Consider the following 16,634-nt stretch of genomic DNA (forward strand, 5'->3'; position numbering starts at 1 on the left):
AATACACACAAATCTACTGAAGCCCACTATTCACAGTGAGGTCCTGCGATTCTAACACTTAGTATAATATCCTTTATAAAAAGGAGTGTGCCTGCCCTGATGGACAGCAAAGCAAGGACTTCCTGTACGGGGAGGCACGGTGCCGGCTAGCTACCGCCCGAGCTGGTGAGCTCTGGAAGGGTGGAAGCGGGGAAGGCAGGCGTCTGGACCCCATAGATTACAACTAGTCTGGATTTTGGCAGAAACAGGGCTGGAACAGCACCTTCCTAGGGCTGACTGGGGGTGAGGGTGTTGGATTCCCTTCTAACTGGGAAACTTCCAGGAGTTCAGAGGAAGGATGAAAAGATACTTACTTCCGAAGTAACACTTGGAATTCCTCTTCTCATAGAAACAATGTTACAAATAGGTTCCATGGCTGGTCTCTGGAATGAACAACAGCAAGTCTGAAATCCAGTCCATTTGTAACTTTATTATTATATTGCCTTCTGTATATTTTACTAACAACCAGATTTTGGGAACAGGACCTGTTTGTAAAATGGAGATTCTCTGTGGTTAAGAGTTTATAATCATGCTAGGTAACCTGCTATCAATTCAAGGTTGTCTTGAGAATTCCATGCGTTGCTGCAGAGAACTAGATCAGGAGCTATTGGCTAAGGATAATGGCTTGGAAACATTTCTATTTGAAAATGAATCACAGTTTCTGTTTTTACTAGAATAGAACTTTATTTGTGGCATCAAGATTTTAAAAAATGGTTTTATATTTTAAAGTATGCAATAAATTTTGATACATTAATCTTGATATCTTTTTCCCATATGAGAAGATTTTAAAAAACAATGTCAAGTGGCTTATAATCCAAACGAATTGTTTAACTTGATAATTCTCTGGAATAATTTCAGCATTATAAATAAAAAATGAAAAGAAGTAACCACTTAAATTAGGATGAAATGCATTTGTAGCACAATTTTATGCCTGTTAAAATTTGATTACAGAGAAAATAATAGGCTAAAATTATGTGCTTATAACTCTAAAAAAACCCCGACGTCCTTGCTTTACGTAAATGACCCTATTTTACTTCCAGCCGTAGAATGCATTTGAGAAACTTTGCTATCTGGGATGAGGGGCTGTGTGGCTCGATACAGGTTCCTTTTGGACCATCAGTGCACACCTGAGAGATGATGGTCTGTGGCTGGGGGCTGGTGGGAGTGTCTGGTCTCTTTAACACCCTATGTTAGCTGAGTCACAGAATCATCCACGTGAATGAATCGGACGAAAAGCAAGCTTTATATTTTCTCAAGCTCTGATATCTGCTGTATTTCACAGAAGCGAGATTTAAACAATCATGTGGTAAAATCTTGTTTTAACAAAAATAGTTTTCACATTCAGTTCTACATAATGAGAACATTCCAAAATGCATTGGCCCATAGTAATATTACTTTGCTCATGTGGAGAAAATGAATTCTGATGGTAAGATCCATGTACAGATAAACATGCATATGTATATCTGTATATATTCAATATCAGAGATGTTCCTACTTCCTTGTCTGTCAGCAGTCATTTTATTTTTAAATGAAGAGATTTTTCTTTGGGAGTGTAGTTCGTGTTCACACCTGATTTGACAAAATCTGATGGTCAGCGCAAAGCACCTTCTGATCGTGTGATACTTTACAGAGCATCTTTCTGGAATTTACAATAATCTTACATGACAATGAGAGTGTGCATGATTATCTTCCTTTGACAGGTGAAGAACCAGGAGCCCGGAGAAGTGAAGTATGCTGCTTCAGTTTAAACATTTGGTAAGCGATAAAATTAGGGCCACACCTGGTGGTCTCCCCTGAATGCTAGTTAGCAAGGTGAAGATAAGACACAGGGTACCTAGATCTGTGAATTACTCTCCCTAAGCTGAGCTGCTGATGTGCTGTTTGGAAAGTGGTTTTGCTTCTGTCACATGGGACATCCCTACCAGGTGCTCAATGGTACCCATTGTGTTAGACCCCAACAAACTTTATCCAAGAGCCAGATGCACTTTTTACAACTCTCAGAGTATGCATATATATATATATATATGTATGTATTTAAGAAGATTAATAACATATATTTACAATTACCCCTAAATCACGAAGATACCATATTGAGAAATAGCTTTATCTTTTTGCAAGAGCATTTTCTATATAATCATTCCAATGTAGGTATAAAATATATAAATACAGTCTTGGCACACTTATCTTTGCAGGGGCACTGGAACACTTTCCCTTTTGCCTTCTTCTGCTCACCCCGACTGACTTTTGATTGTTTGAAAATTCCTTTACACATCTCTAAATTCCTTGAGGATGGGGACTCAGCTAGATTTCTTTGAAGCTGACGACTCTCACCCCAGGGCCTAGACAGAGCTATGCACATCGCAGGCATTCAGTAAACCTTCACTGAATACATGCACAGGATTTTTATGTACTTCAGTTTGGTTCAAGTCGGAGTCTATCTGTAGCATTTTGCCTAAAGAGTTTTGGATTTATAGCAAAACATTTTCATAGTAAACAGGTTTTTAAAAAAGCATAAGAAATGTGGTAATTTAATACAAATTATGCCTTATAACTATTCTTTGGTTATTTTTAACAAATTATTTGGTTTTTTGATTAAAGTGAAATACTAAAAATATAAAAATGCAACTGCAGAGATTAGCTTAATCTGTAAACATAATAAACCCTGTAAACATATATTTACTACATAATTGTGCAACTGTAAAGAATGACTAGTAAAGGCAAGTATTATACATTTAACTTAGTTCTTCAAGGCTTATTTAGGAATACTGCTTTGTCAAGCTTTAGTTTGAAGAAGGAATTCTTTTAACTAAACTAACACAGTAAAGAGTGATGACTCTACCAATGAGCCATAAGGATATACAGGCAAGAGGGAGGCGTTAATACCTTAACCCTTCGCAAATTTGAATTTGCTTCACGTCTTATGAACCACCTTGCTTAGTAAAACCGCATATTAACAAAAGCCAAATGCTTTTTAAAATGAAGAAGTAAACAGCTTTTTGCAAGTGAATCAGTTGACTAAAAATATAGGTAACATACTTTCTAAGTTTTTTTCCAAAAATCTGGGCAGTCATGTGCAGTAGGCAGGTCTACAAAATAATAGCTAGCTGCAGGCAGCACTGACTATATTGTAGTGTACTCAATATTAAAGTTTTTTCCCCCAATTTCAGTTTCCTTCTCAAAAAGCATCAAACTTTTCACACATGACACTTATCACAAATATTTCACAGTTATAATTTCAGTAGTTTAAGAAACTGCCTGGCAAATACTGTAAAAGAGGTAAATGTCAAGGACAACACTCACGATTTCAGGCACACAGGACTTTTATACTAGAGGGTGAACTCAAGATAGAACAAAACAACTGCGTAAAAGCAACACCTTATATAAGTGAATGAAATAATGGAAAAGTTGTCATACTATTTCTTCTAATTCTTTGACATGATTTTCTCCAATATCTGGGAAGCATCAATGGCCAAGGGTTAGTAGTTCCCTGGAAAATTTTAAGTCAAGATTTTGCTTATAAAAGAGCGGCAGTAAAACACCATAGATGGTTACTTGTAATCTAATCAACACCATCAAAACCCTGAGTGTTCTCGATGGCCATCTGAAGTTTATCCCATAATTCTTCAAAGGACTCATACGGTGGCAAGTCCAAGCGATTAAAGCTGAAAGAACAGAGAGGGGCTGGTTATTGCAGACACTGACGAAGCGAGTTCCCAGGGCAAACTGTTCATGGTGCAGCTATGCGTGCTATGTTTCAACCACACAAAAAGACCTTTTCTCCTCAGGGAGAAGGAATGTTTAGGATTGGGCTCTAGGTGTGGACTCTCCCCGTGAATTCTTGGTGGTGACCTCTCACCTCCACCCTGATCTCCAAACGTCTGGGCTCCTGTCATTGGAACCTTCAAAATGGAATGTTCTAGTCCTTCTTGGGATGGATCATCATTCATGTGATGGAAGCAAGATACGGTCAACAGTTTACCTTTTTTTTCGGCTGTACCGTGTGGCATCTGGGATCTTAGTTCCCTGACCAGGGATCGAACCCGTGCCCCCTACAGTGGAAGCACCGAATCTTAACCACTGGACCGCCAGGGATGTCCCCGGGTCAAAAGTTTAGATGGGTCTCTCCAGTGTTCAGCTGCCTGGTCTTCAGGCCTGCCCAGTAAAGAAACAGCTATTCCTGGGTTGGTGTGGCTGATTCCCGGCCCTCCTCCTCTCTTCTCCCCCCTCCCCCTCCATATCTGCCACCAACACAGCACAGAGGGAACTAGGCCTTCCGTACCCAGACTGTAAGAGGACCTTCTGTCCCTGAGGACTTGTTCTCTAGGGTCAGAGAAACTGCTTACCACGTATGAGCTCTTGGCAGCTTCTCAGGGGTGCCCCACTGCTCAACTGTAAATGACTGTGGTCCGTTTGAGCCTACAAGGAAGAAGAGTGGCTTTGGTTTCAATTTGTCTTACAGGAATTTCTGGGCATTTCACAACTCGCTTTTGCTAATGTAGAACTTAAACACACAGAGAACATCTAGTTGCTTTAAACTCAGAAGAAATAATGTTGTCCTGGGCCTGATGACTTTACTGTCCAGCCATGAAATGAGGTCTCCTCTTCTATCCGCGCATCTGGGACCACAGCATCCCTCTGCCCTGGGGCAGGGGGTGGGGGTTGTGTGTCTGACGGGGCTTTTGCTGTTTCCTAGCCCTGCATTTCCATATACCACCTCTGTCATAGGTACACAGAAAATGTGTGTTTTTGAGTCCCACTGAAAACAGCTTTTTCTGATTATTTTTTCTCCATTGCTTTATTTTTTTTGCAGTGAGATTATATAATGAAAGATGCAAAAATAACCTGAAATTCCACCATTAAATCTGAGTAAACATCCTATCATGAATCTTTTTGTGCATGTGCATCTATATAGGATTTTATGTGCATGGGATCATGTTATACATGCTACATTTTCCTCTTATTATGGACATTCTTAGAAACTTTTTTTTCCCTTGGAGTTTTCGCTTAGCTCTTCCTTCTCCAATTCTCAAATTCCTCCAACCTCCCAGGTCATCAATGCTGACAACATGATGAGACACCTTCCATACTTCTCTGATGTCTTAGACTCATATCCAAATATGTGTGTGTGAGGATAGTTGTCAGAAGCAGCACTAAAAATACCTAAATTTTCCATATTACTCTTTTCTCAAAAAGCATTGCTTTTCACACATCACCCATCACAATTATCCATACAGTTAACATTTCAGTACTTTTGTCATTGTGTTTTCCATAGCATGGAATCATATTTCCTTTCCTCTTGATTCTCTCACCTAAACAATCCATCTGGAAAACTTCCTGTAAGTCAACCAATATCAATGTAACATACTTTTGCGTGGAAGTTTGCACTCGGCTTCCCGAGGCACCCCTTTCCCCTTCGCGAGTAAAGCCTGGGTACAGAATGTCACCATCCTTTGCCTGACCTCACCAAACAAGCCTTCTGACAGGTCTCCCACCATCTAGCTTTCTCCTGGCTTCAGTCCATCTTCTCCAGGATGACCCAGGACCTTGGTGCTCTGGCCAGGTGTCAGGCCTGAGCCTCTGAGGTGGGAGAGCTGAGTTCAGGACATTGGTCCACAAGAGACCTCCCAGCCCCTCGTAATATCAGTTGGTGAGAGCTCTCCCAGAGATCTCTATCTCAACGCTAAGACCCAGCTCCCCTCAACAACCAGCAAGCTACAGTGCTGGACACCCCATGTCAAACAACTAGCAAGACAGGAACACAACCCCACCCATTACCAGAGAGGCTGCCTAAAATCATAATAAGTTCACAGACACCCCAAAACACACCACTGGATGTGGTCCTGCCCACCAGAAAGACAAGATCCAGCCTCAACCATCAGAACACAGGCACCAGTCCCCTCCACCAGGAAGCCTACACAACCCACTGAACCAACATACCCACTGATGTCAGACACCAAAAACAACTGCAGGGAACTATGAACCTGCAGCCTGTGAACCCCAAACACAGTAAGTTAAGCAAAATGAGAAGACAGAGAAATACACAGCAGATGAAGGAGCAAGGTAAAAACCTAACAGACCAAACAAATGAAGAGGAAATAGGCATCTACCCAAAAAAGAATTCAGAGTAATGAAAGTAAAGATGATCCAAAATCTTGGAAATAGAACAGAGAAAATATAAGAAACGTTTAACAAGGACCTAGAAGAACTAAAGAGCAAACAAACAATTATGAACAACACAATAAATGAAATGAAAAATTCTCTAGAAGGAATCAATAGCAGAATAACTGAGGTAGAAGAAAGGATAAATGACCTGGAAGATAAAATAGTGGAAATAACTACCGCAGAGCAGAATAAAGAAAAAAGAATGAAAAGAATTGAGGACAGTCTCAGAGACCTCTGGGACAACATTAAACGCACCAACATTTGAAATACAGGGGTCACAGAAGAAGAAGAGAAAATGAAAGGGACTGAGAAAGTATTTGAAGAGATTATAGTTGAAAACATTGCTAATATGGGAAAGGAAATAGTCAAGTCCAGGAAGTGCAGAGAGTCCCATACAAGATAAATCCAAGGAGAAACACGCCAAGACACATATTAATCAAACTATTAAAACTTAAACACAAAGAAAACATATTAAAAGCAGCAAGGGAAAAGCAACAAATAATATACAGGGGAATCCCCATAAGGTTAACAGCTGATCCTTCAGCAGAAACTCTGCAAGCCAGAAGGGTGTGGCAGGACATATTTAAAGTGATGAAAGGGAAAAGCCTACAACCAACATTACTCTACCCAGCAAGGATCTCATTCAGATTCGATGGAGAAATTAAAACCTTTACAGATAAGCAAAAGCTAAGAGAATTCAGCACTACAACAAATGCTAAAGGAACTTCTCTAGGAAGTTCCTAGAAACACAAGAGAAGGAAAAGACTACAATAACAAACCCAAAACAATTAATAAAATGGTAATAGGAACATACATATCAATAATTCCCTTAAATGTAAATGGATTAAATGCTCCAACCAAAAGACAAAGACTGGCTGAATGGATACAAAAACAAGACCCGTATACATGCTGCCTACAAAAGACCCACTTCAGACCTATGGACACATACAGACTGACAGTGAGGGGATGGAAAAAAAGATATTCCGTGCAAATGGAAATAAAAAGAAAGCTGAAGTAGCAATTCTCATATCAGACAGAATAGACTTTAAAATAAAGACTATTACAAGAGACAAAGAAGGACACTACATAATGATCAAGGGATCAATCCAAGAAGATAATATAACAATTGTAAATATTTATGCACCCAACATAGGAGCACCTCAATACATAGGGCAAATGCTAACAACCATAAAACGGGAAATTGACAGTAACACAATAATAGTAGGGGACTTTAACACCCCACTTTCACCAATGGACAGATGATCCAAAATGAAAATAAATAAGGAAACACAAGCTTCAAATGACACATTAAACAAGATGGACTTAATTGATATTTATAGGACATCCCACCCCAAAACAACAGAATACACTTTCTTCTCAAGCACTCATGGAATATTCTTCAGGATAGATCATATCTTGGGTCACAAATCAAGCCTTGGTAAACTTAAGAAAATTGAAATTGTATCAAGTATCTTTTCCGACCACAACACTATAGGACTAGATATCAATTACATGAAAAAAATGGTAAAAAATACAAATATATGGAGACTAATCAATACTCTACTAAATAACCAAGAGATCACTGAAGAAATAAAAAAAATCTATAAACAAATGACAGTGAAAACACCATGACCCAAAACCTATGGGATGCAGCAAAAGCAGTTCTAAGAGGGAAGTTTAGAGCAATACAATCCTACCTCAAGAAACAAGAAAAATCTCAAATAAACAACCTAACCTTACACTTAAAGCAGTTAGAGAAAGAAGAACCAAAAAAACCCCAAAGTTAAAAGAAGGAAAGAAATCATAAAGACCAGATCAGAAATAAATGAAAAAGAAATGAAGGAAACAATAGCAAAGATCAATAAAACTAAAAGCTGGTTCTTTGAGAAGATAAACAAAATTGACACAGAATTAGAAATGAAAGAGGAGAAGTAACAACTGACACTGCAGAAATACAAAGGATCATGGGAGATTACAACAAGCAAGTATATGCCAATAAAATGCACAACCTGGAAGAAATTGGCAAATTTTTAGAAAAGCACAACCTTTTGAGACTGAACCAGGAAGAAATAGAAACAGGCCAATCACAAGCACTGAAATTGAAACTGTGATTAAAAATTTTCCAACAAACAAAAGCCCAGGACCAGAGGGCTTCACAGGTGAATTCTATCAAACATTTAGAGAAGAGCTAACACCCATCCTTCTCAAACTCTTACAAAAAATTGCAGAGGAAGGAACACTCCCAAACTCATTCTATGAGCCCACCGTCTCCCTGACACCAAAACCAGACAAAGATACTCAAAAAAAGAAAATTACAGACCAGTATCACTGATGAATATAGATGCAAAAATCCTCAACAAAATACTAGCAAACAGAATCCAGAAGCACATTAAAAGTTGATACACCATGATCAAGTGGGGTTTATCCCAGGGATGCAAGCACTTTCCCATATATGCAAATCAATCAGTGTGATACATAATAACAAACTGAAGGATAAAAACAATATGATCATCTCAATAGATGCAGAGAAAGCGTTCGAAAAATTCAACACCGATTTATGATAAAAACTCTCCAGAAAGTGGGCACAGAGGGAACCTACCTCAACATAATAAAGCCCATATATGACAAACCTACAGCAAACATCATTCTAAATGGTGAAAAACTGAAAGCATTTCCTCTAAGATCAGGAACAAGACAAGGATGTCCACTCTTGCCACTATTATTCCACATAGTTTTGGAAGTCCTAGCCACGGCAATAAGAGGAGAAAAAGAAATAAAAGGAATACAAATTGAAAAAGAAGAAGTGAAACTGTCACTATTTGCAGATGACATGATACTATACATAGAGAATCCTAAAGATGCCACCAGAAAACTACTAGAGCTAATCAATGAATTTGGTAAAGTTGCAGGATACAAAATTAATGCACAGAAATCTCTTGCATTCCTATACACTAATGATGAAAAATCTGAAAGAGAAATCAAGGAAACACTCCCATTTACCAGTGCAACAAAAAGAATGAAATACCTAGGAATAAACCTACCTAAGGAGACAAAAGACCTGTATGCAGAAAACTATAAGACACTGATGAAAGAAATTAAAGATGATAAAAACAGATGGTGAGATATTCCATGTTCTTGGATGGGAAGAGTCAACATTGTGAAAATGACTCTACTATCCAAAGCAATGTACTGATTCAGTGCAATCTCTATCAAACTACCAATGGCATTTTTCAGAGAACTAGAAAAAAAAATTTCACAATCTGTATTGAAACACAAAAGACCCGGAATAGCCAAAGCAATCCTGAGAAAGAAAACAGAGCTGGAGGAATTAGGCTCCCTGACTTCAGACTATACTACAAAGCTACAGTAATCAAGACCGTATGGTACTGACACAAAAACAGAAATATAGATCAATGGAACAGGATAGAAAGTCCAGAGATAAACCCACACACATATGGTCACCTTATCTTTCATAAAGGAGGCAAGAGTATACAACGGAGAAAAGACAGCCTCTTCAATAAGTGGTGCTGGGAAAACTGGACAGCTACATGTAAAAGAATGAAATTAGAACACTCCCTAACATCATACACAATAATAAACTCAAAATGGATTAAAGACCTAAATTTAAGGCCAGACACTATAAAACTCTTAGAGGAAAACATAGGTAGAACACTCTATGACATAAATCACAGCAAGATCCTTTTTGACCCACCTCCTAGGGAAAGGGAAATAAAAACAAAAATAAACAAATGGGACCTAATGAAACTTAAAAGCTTTTGCACAGCAAAGGAAACCATAAACAAGTGAAAAGACAACACTCAGAATGGGAGAAAATATTTGCAAACGAAGCAACTGACAAAGGATTAATCTCCAAAATATACAAGCAGCTCATGTAGCTCAATATCAAAAAAACAAACAACCCAATCCAAAAATGGGCAGAAGACCTAAATAGACATTTCTCCAGAGAAGATATACAGATTGCCAACAAACACATGAAAGGATGCTCAACATCACTAATCATTAGAGAAATGCAAATCAAAACTACAATGAGGTATCACCTCACACTGGTCAGAATGGCCATCATCAAAAAGTCTACAAACAATAAATGCTGGAGAGGGTGTGGAAAAAAGGGAACCCCCTTGCACTGTTGGTGGGAATGTAAATTGATACAGCTACTATGGAGAACAGTATGGAAGTTCCTTAAAAAACTAAAAATAGAACTACCATATGACCCAGCAATCCCACTACTGGGCATTTACCCTGAGAAAACCATAATTCAAAAAGAGTCATGGGCTTCCCTGGTGGCGCAGTGGTTGAGAGTCCGCCTGCCGATGCAGGGGACACGGGTTTGTGCCCCGGTCCGGGAAGATTCCCACATGCCGCGGAGCGGCTGGGACCGTGAGCCATGGCCGCTGAGACTGCACATCCGGAGCCTGTGCTCTGCAATGGGAGGGGCCACAGCAGTGAGGGGCCCGCGTACCGCAAAAACAAACAAACAAACAAAAGAGTCATGTACCACAATGTTCAATGCAGCACTATTTACAATAGCCATGACACGGAAACAACCTAAGTGTCCATCGACAGATGAATGGATAAAGAAGATGTGGCACATATATACAATGGAATATTACTCAGCTATAAAAAGAAACGAAATTGATTTATTTGTAGTGAGGTGGATGGACATAGTGTCTATCATACAGAGTGAAGTAAGTCAGAAAGAGGAAAACAAATACTGTATGCTAACACATATACATGGAATCTAAAAAAAAAAAAAAGGTTCTGAAGAACCTAGGGGCAGGACAGGAATAAAATGCAGATGTAGAGAATGGACTTGAGGACACAGGGAAGGGGAAGGGGAAGCTGGGACGAAGTGAGAGAGTGTCATGGACATATATACACTACCAAATGTAAAATAGATAGCTAGTGGGAAGCAGCCGCACAGCACAGGGAGATCAGCTCAGTGCTTTGTGACCACCTAGAGGGGTCGGATAGGGAGGGTGGGAGGGAGACACAAAAGGGAGGGGATATGGGGATATATGTATACGTATAGCTGATTCACTTTGTGATACAGCAGAAATTAACACACCATTGTAAAGGAATTATACTCCAATAAAGATGTTAAAAAAAATGTAACATACTTTTTATTGGCTAGATAATACTGCACTGCAATATTAACATTCTGAAGCAACTTCTACTTCTTTTTAAACCCTTAAGAATTTGAATTTATAGTCTAACACTAATAACTCTGGACCTGTGTGTGGGATATCTCCCCCAAATTCCAAAAAATTCATTATATCAGTGGACGGCTGTAGGCCTGGGCTGCATAAAAGAGGGCACTGGATCTAGAGATGGAAGGGGTGTTTGCCCTGCTTAACTGGATTTGTCTTTCCAATGAGCACATTGGTGAGCAGCAAAGCTCTTGTCTCAGCCTTCCTACTGGGAGTGGTTACGGTGGAGAAGTGGCAGCTGCTTGACAGGTTCTGCAAACAGATATAAATGAAGCTTAACAAGGAAACCAGGTTGACCAAGGAGGGGACAGTAGGGCTCCAATCTTGGCTCTACTTTCTGAAAGATTTGTTCTTCTTGGTATCTTTAAAAGCAAGTAAATGTCATTCCAATAAACAGAATATTTAACTTCATTTAGTCCGTTCTTTCCCCCAAATGTACTCTACTACGATACTCTCTGTGTTTTGTTGTACGCTTATTAACACCCTGTGGAACTTTACACGCTGCCTGCCCTAAACCATCACACTACAGGCAATGCTTTTTCTGCAATGGAATGCAGGGTGGGAATCAAATTTAAAATTCAAGAACGGGAAGTAACTTGAGTCATTTCATGTTTGCAGTTTTCTCCTTTGCTATCTGATTAGAAGGTGTACATATATTTTGACCTACTTCAGTGTATCGACTTATAATCATTTTAAAATCTTAATTTTTAAAATTAAGCTAAATATTTGTATAAATGATAGAAGCCTGAAGACTAGTCAGCCATGAAAAAGACAACTGCCATAAGCTCCGTCTTTTAATGATCGACGGAAATCCTTACCATACAGTTCAGCAAATCCATTCATAGGCACACGGGATGTGCCAGTGACAAACTGAAGTAATCGTATTCTTTTTTCTGAGTCCATCATTAAAACAGCCTGCAAAAGATAAAAGCAGCACTTAGGAACATCACTGGGAAAAAACGGTAACAAAACTATCCTGAAAAATATGCTATCAGAATTTAGTTAGAGCATTAATGATCACTTATGAAATTTGCATGTTTCTTTTAGTTCAAGTTGTGCTTATGGGTGGTTCATGAAGTTCTTGAAACTTCATTTCCAAGGCTACATGGTAACTCTTTAGAATGGGATTATAGCCTAATAAAGTGACAACATTTCCTCTCAGATGTGACTCACGGCTTTTAAAAAATTGTTATTTACTGGTATTATTGAGTAGCATACACATTTCTGTATAAGATGGAAAATCACATTCCAAGGAGCCATGCAGGAGTCCCAGAGAATACACTGCAGGTTAGTACAAGTTCCCTTGAAGAGTCCCAACTTTAGTAAGGAATCAAGTGCTTATCTCAGCTGTCACTGCCGCTTACTACATGCTGCACATTTTACGTGTCTAAAAATATGTATGGAGGTTGGAACCATATTCCAGAAGGTAAACGTATACAGTACAACATTAAAGATAATTTTGGCAGGGCTATATATATTTTTTGTCGTATCCCTATGTGATCCACTAGTATAGTTAAATATGACTGAATCTACTGAAAAGAAATTTATGAAAATAGAAGCTTTCCATTACCTTCCAAAACCACTGGATGACTTGATGATTTACACTGTAGCCATTTTTGTACTTTGTGTGTTCTCTCCAGTCATTCACATCGACATCTCCCAAGCCACACATCAGAAGCTACGTAATAAGAAATGTCAAACTGTAGACATGAAAAATAATGGGAACAAAAGTCCTGTTTTAAGATATGAACAGTATTTCTTACCTCTAGTTCGTTTTCATCAAAAATTTTGATGAGATCCTGTGGTATCAGTTCAAAAAATCCCTAGGAGAAAGAATATATTTAAAATCCGGGTCAGTGGGGTCAAGGGACAATCCCATACTTCGTCTTCTTCCACTATACATTCATGGGCTCTTAACTGACATTTCAGTGTTGGCAAGAAAGTATACATGTCTGTTCTCTCACTGATTCCTCAAAGTGGCTATTTTAAAACTTCCCCACAATTTTTAAGCCTCCTCCTCCTCCATGTCACCCCTTCTTTACAGCAGATAATTTCTACTTGAGAGAGAAAATAGAGGCAATTCTGCAGGATGGAATTCCCTCAACCTTCTGCATCCCCACATACCAACCAGCACCAACATCCACGAGGGCCTCCTCCCCACTGCTGTGGAGAGAGGGACCACTTCCTCTCTGTGCTTCATCTGCTTCCTCAAGGATGTCATCACTAAACCTTTATTAGCTCACTCTTGATGCATCTAAATTTGTTCAAGCCTTATCTACCTTAAAAACAAAACAAGAAAGCAAGCCCCTCTTTCTGCTCTCCACACTCTGGACAGTGTTACTACGCATTTCCAAATCCCCTCGCTCACCCCCATCTATCCCTCAACCACTGCAATCTGACCTCTTCATCAATGCTTCCCTGAAGGTGTCCTGGAGAAACTCAAAGACAGCTCTGCAGCTACATCTACTACATGCTTTTTAGTTCCCTATCTTATTTGACTTCTCTGCACTACGCTATTGTTGACAACACCTTTGTTCTTGAAACTCTGCTGTTGTTGATGGTTTTCCTCCTATGTCTGTCTGCCTTTGCTGATTTCCTTTGATGTCTTTGTTTCTCCTGTCCATTCCTTAAATGTTGGTGTTCCCACATCCCCACGTGTGGCCATCCACTCTCACCGTTCTTACTGTTCTTTTGAATTTTCCATCTTGTCTAGTCCACACCTCCACTACACACATGCAGAGGATCCCCAGATCTCTATCCTTTAAATCACCCTAAGCTATAGATCTCCCTTCCTGAGAGCCACTCACGTGCCCACAAAGCTTTCTTCCCACTGTCCTTACCATTTCTCCCCGGGATTACTGCAGCACTTTCCAACTAGCCTCTGCGGCTCGTCTTGCCCTCTCTAGCTCATTACATACCACTTCCAGAATGATCTGACCAAAATGTATCAGTACATTGAATCCTGGTGTTCTATTGTTAATAGCCTTTAATGCCACCTTCTTCCCTCACTGGACTTCAGAGAAAACTCTGAACAAACAGGGCCCCCATCATCTGGTTCTTCCCATCTCTCCAGGCTTAATTTCACCTCTTGCATCCTCTTATCCAGTACAGCAATGGCTTGTATTCTCTCTAACGTGTGCCCAGTCTGTCTTACTGCCACACTTCACAGGTGCCGCTCCCTCTGCTTAGAATTGCATTTCTCCTTCCTTTGTGGCTGGCCGATCCCTCGAGCCCTCCCCTCCCCTGCCTCCACCTCTCTCTGCTCTGGTTTCTACCTCTCTTCTCTGCTCACCTAGTACTGCAGGCTTCCCTCTGTCCATTTCCCCCTTTAGAGTCTCTGCTCCTTGACAGCAGGACCTATGTCTCTTTGCCTCTCGCATAGCACCAGACACAGTCAGTGCTCAATGTTGAATAAATGAAAAAGTATGTGATAAATATTTAACAGAAGACTTTTAGTTAGCTTAGGAAATGAATGCCCTGACAACAACCTAAATGTCTATCAATTGGCAAGTTTAAATCACTTATGAATTTAGAGTATGAATAAAAGGCAGCCACAAAGAAAGGTCGCTATATATCTTGACAGGTAAAGACCGCCAATAAGTATTTGATAAACGAAGAAAGTGAGTCACAAACCAACATGTATGATGTGACCCCATTTAGGAAAAGAAACAAATAGTATATTCCACCATCCCTCTAGCACTCTTGTTCCTTTGTTCACCCAAGGTTACTTAAGGTGAGGGGAGTGGGACTGGGAAAGCTGAGGGGGATCCATGTTAAGGAGGACTGTTTATTGCATGGATTTCTTGAATGATTGCATTTTAACTCAACATCTATTCATTTAATATTTTGTCAGTATGAAAATGAATTTAAAATGGTTTTAAAAAGTCATATACTACTTTTTCTCTGACATGATAAGGCCCAATATTTAAAACTTATGGACTGTACTTTGAAGTTATAGAAGCGGAAACAAAATGAGTACCTCTTTAAAAGCAGCCATTTGCTTCTGGATTCGGTTTACAAATCGCCATTGTATTACAAGACTAAAACAAACAAAACATTTCATCGTTTTCACAGGAAACAAGAAAAACTGTTAAGGTACATGTATTCTGGTTAGAAACAAAAAATAAAGACTAGCTAAGCCCAAGGCAAAAACATGAACATGAGTGAGTAATATGACATGGTTACAAAAAGAGAAAAAGAACATTGAGGCTCTGACTCTGGGGTAAGAGAAAGAAGGTACAAAGAGTCTTCCCAGAAAGAAGTATAAAATTATTTCCAATAATTTACTAAATAGAGTAAAATACTTACAACAAAATACTTACTAAATATATTCCTTTTTGTTCTTATTGGTGACGACTATTTCTGACCCGCCGATTTTCAACTCATGTTGATGGGTCTAAAATTAAGCATGATACCTTGATATGTTATTTTAGTGAAAAAAATTAAGTGTAAATATGATAGTTATACCAGAAACCTGGTGTTTTAAATTAAATCCATTCAAAAGCTAAGAAAACTTGAAATATTAGTTTTACTAAAATAAATATGGAATGAGTCAAATGTTAAAGAAGCAGAAATTCTTTCTGAGAGACAGCTTTCGTTACTGGAAAATAAATTTAAAAATAGAGTGCAGAAATATGTTGAGTACATGCATTATTTAACATCTAAACTTAAGTTATGACATTTCACTTAAGTTATTAAACTTAAGTTCTAAAGTTCCACAATTTATGTACCATTTTAATTAATCAAAATTTACAAACCTGTCCAAAAAGTTCTTCATCTATGACAAACCTGAGGTCCAGTTCTGTTGGATCGTTTTCAAGAATCCATCTTAGTGAATTGTAATACTCACTATCCTAAATGGGAAAGATGGCATATTTAAAATTTGTGTATAGAAAGAAGATACCTGAACCTGCAGAGAAAGTATGCTGAGGGTCTGAATAATTAGACAAAAGATGAAAAGGTCAGTTGGACATCTTTTACACACACACACAAGTATTACAAAGAGATGAATGACCAGTAAGTATAAGTGCACATATCAACAGCTTGGTGCCTGCTTAAAAGTTTCGAAGTCTAACTCTGTTTGGAAGTAGTGGAGGTACAGATTTTATTATCCAGTTGAAGGGTCATTTTTGACATGAATCCTAACAGCCGTGCATACTCAGGAGCACTCAACACCTGTTTCACGTGGCCTGTGAGACTGTGTTT

The 16,634-nt window shown here is 39.0% G+C and overlaps 1 protein-coding gene across 6 annotated transcripts in view; it reads right to left on the reverse strand.

The window, feature by feature from the left end:
• Positions 1 to 3,341: 3,341 nt before the first annotated feature.
• Positions 3,342 to 16,634, reverse strand: part of NEDD4 (NEDD4 E3 ubiquitin protein ligase) — a 156,585-nt gene continuing 143,292 nt past the window's right edge. For all 6 annotated transcript variants that reach the window (XM_060150461.1, XM_060150453.1, XM_060150443.1 and 3 more), the window contains 8 exons: positions 16,187 to 16,282; positions 15,752 to 15,825; positions 15,409 to 15,469; positions 13,193 to 13,252; positions 13,000 to 13,107; positions 12,248 to 12,344; positions 4,383 to 4,455; positions 3,342 to 3,701 (listed from right to left, as the gene is read on the reverse strand). In XM_060150461.1, coding sequence (XP_060006444.1) covers positions 3,599 to 3,701; positions 4,383 to 4,455; positions 12,248 to 12,344; positions 13,000 to 13,107; positions 13,193 to 13,252; positions 15,409 to 15,469; positions 15,752 to 15,825; positions 16,187 to 16,282 — 672 coding nt within the window. In that variant the 3' untranslated portion in view covers positions 3,342 to 3,598. The remainder of the gene's footprint in view (positions 3,702 to 4,382; positions 4,456 to 12,247; positions 12,345 to 12,999; positions 13,108 to 13,192; positions 13,253 to 15,408; positions 15,470 to 15,751; positions 15,826 to 16,186; positions 16,283 to 16,634) is intronic.

Source organism: Lagenorhynchus albirostris, chromosome 1 (assembly GCF_949774975.1).
Source record: "Lagenorhynchus albirostris chromosome 1, mLagAlb1.1, whole genome shotgun sequence".
In the NCBI taxonomy this organism is placed as follows: Eukaryota; Metazoa; Chordata; class Mammalia; order Artiodactyla; family Delphinidae; genus Lagenorhynchus; species Lagenorhynchus albirostris.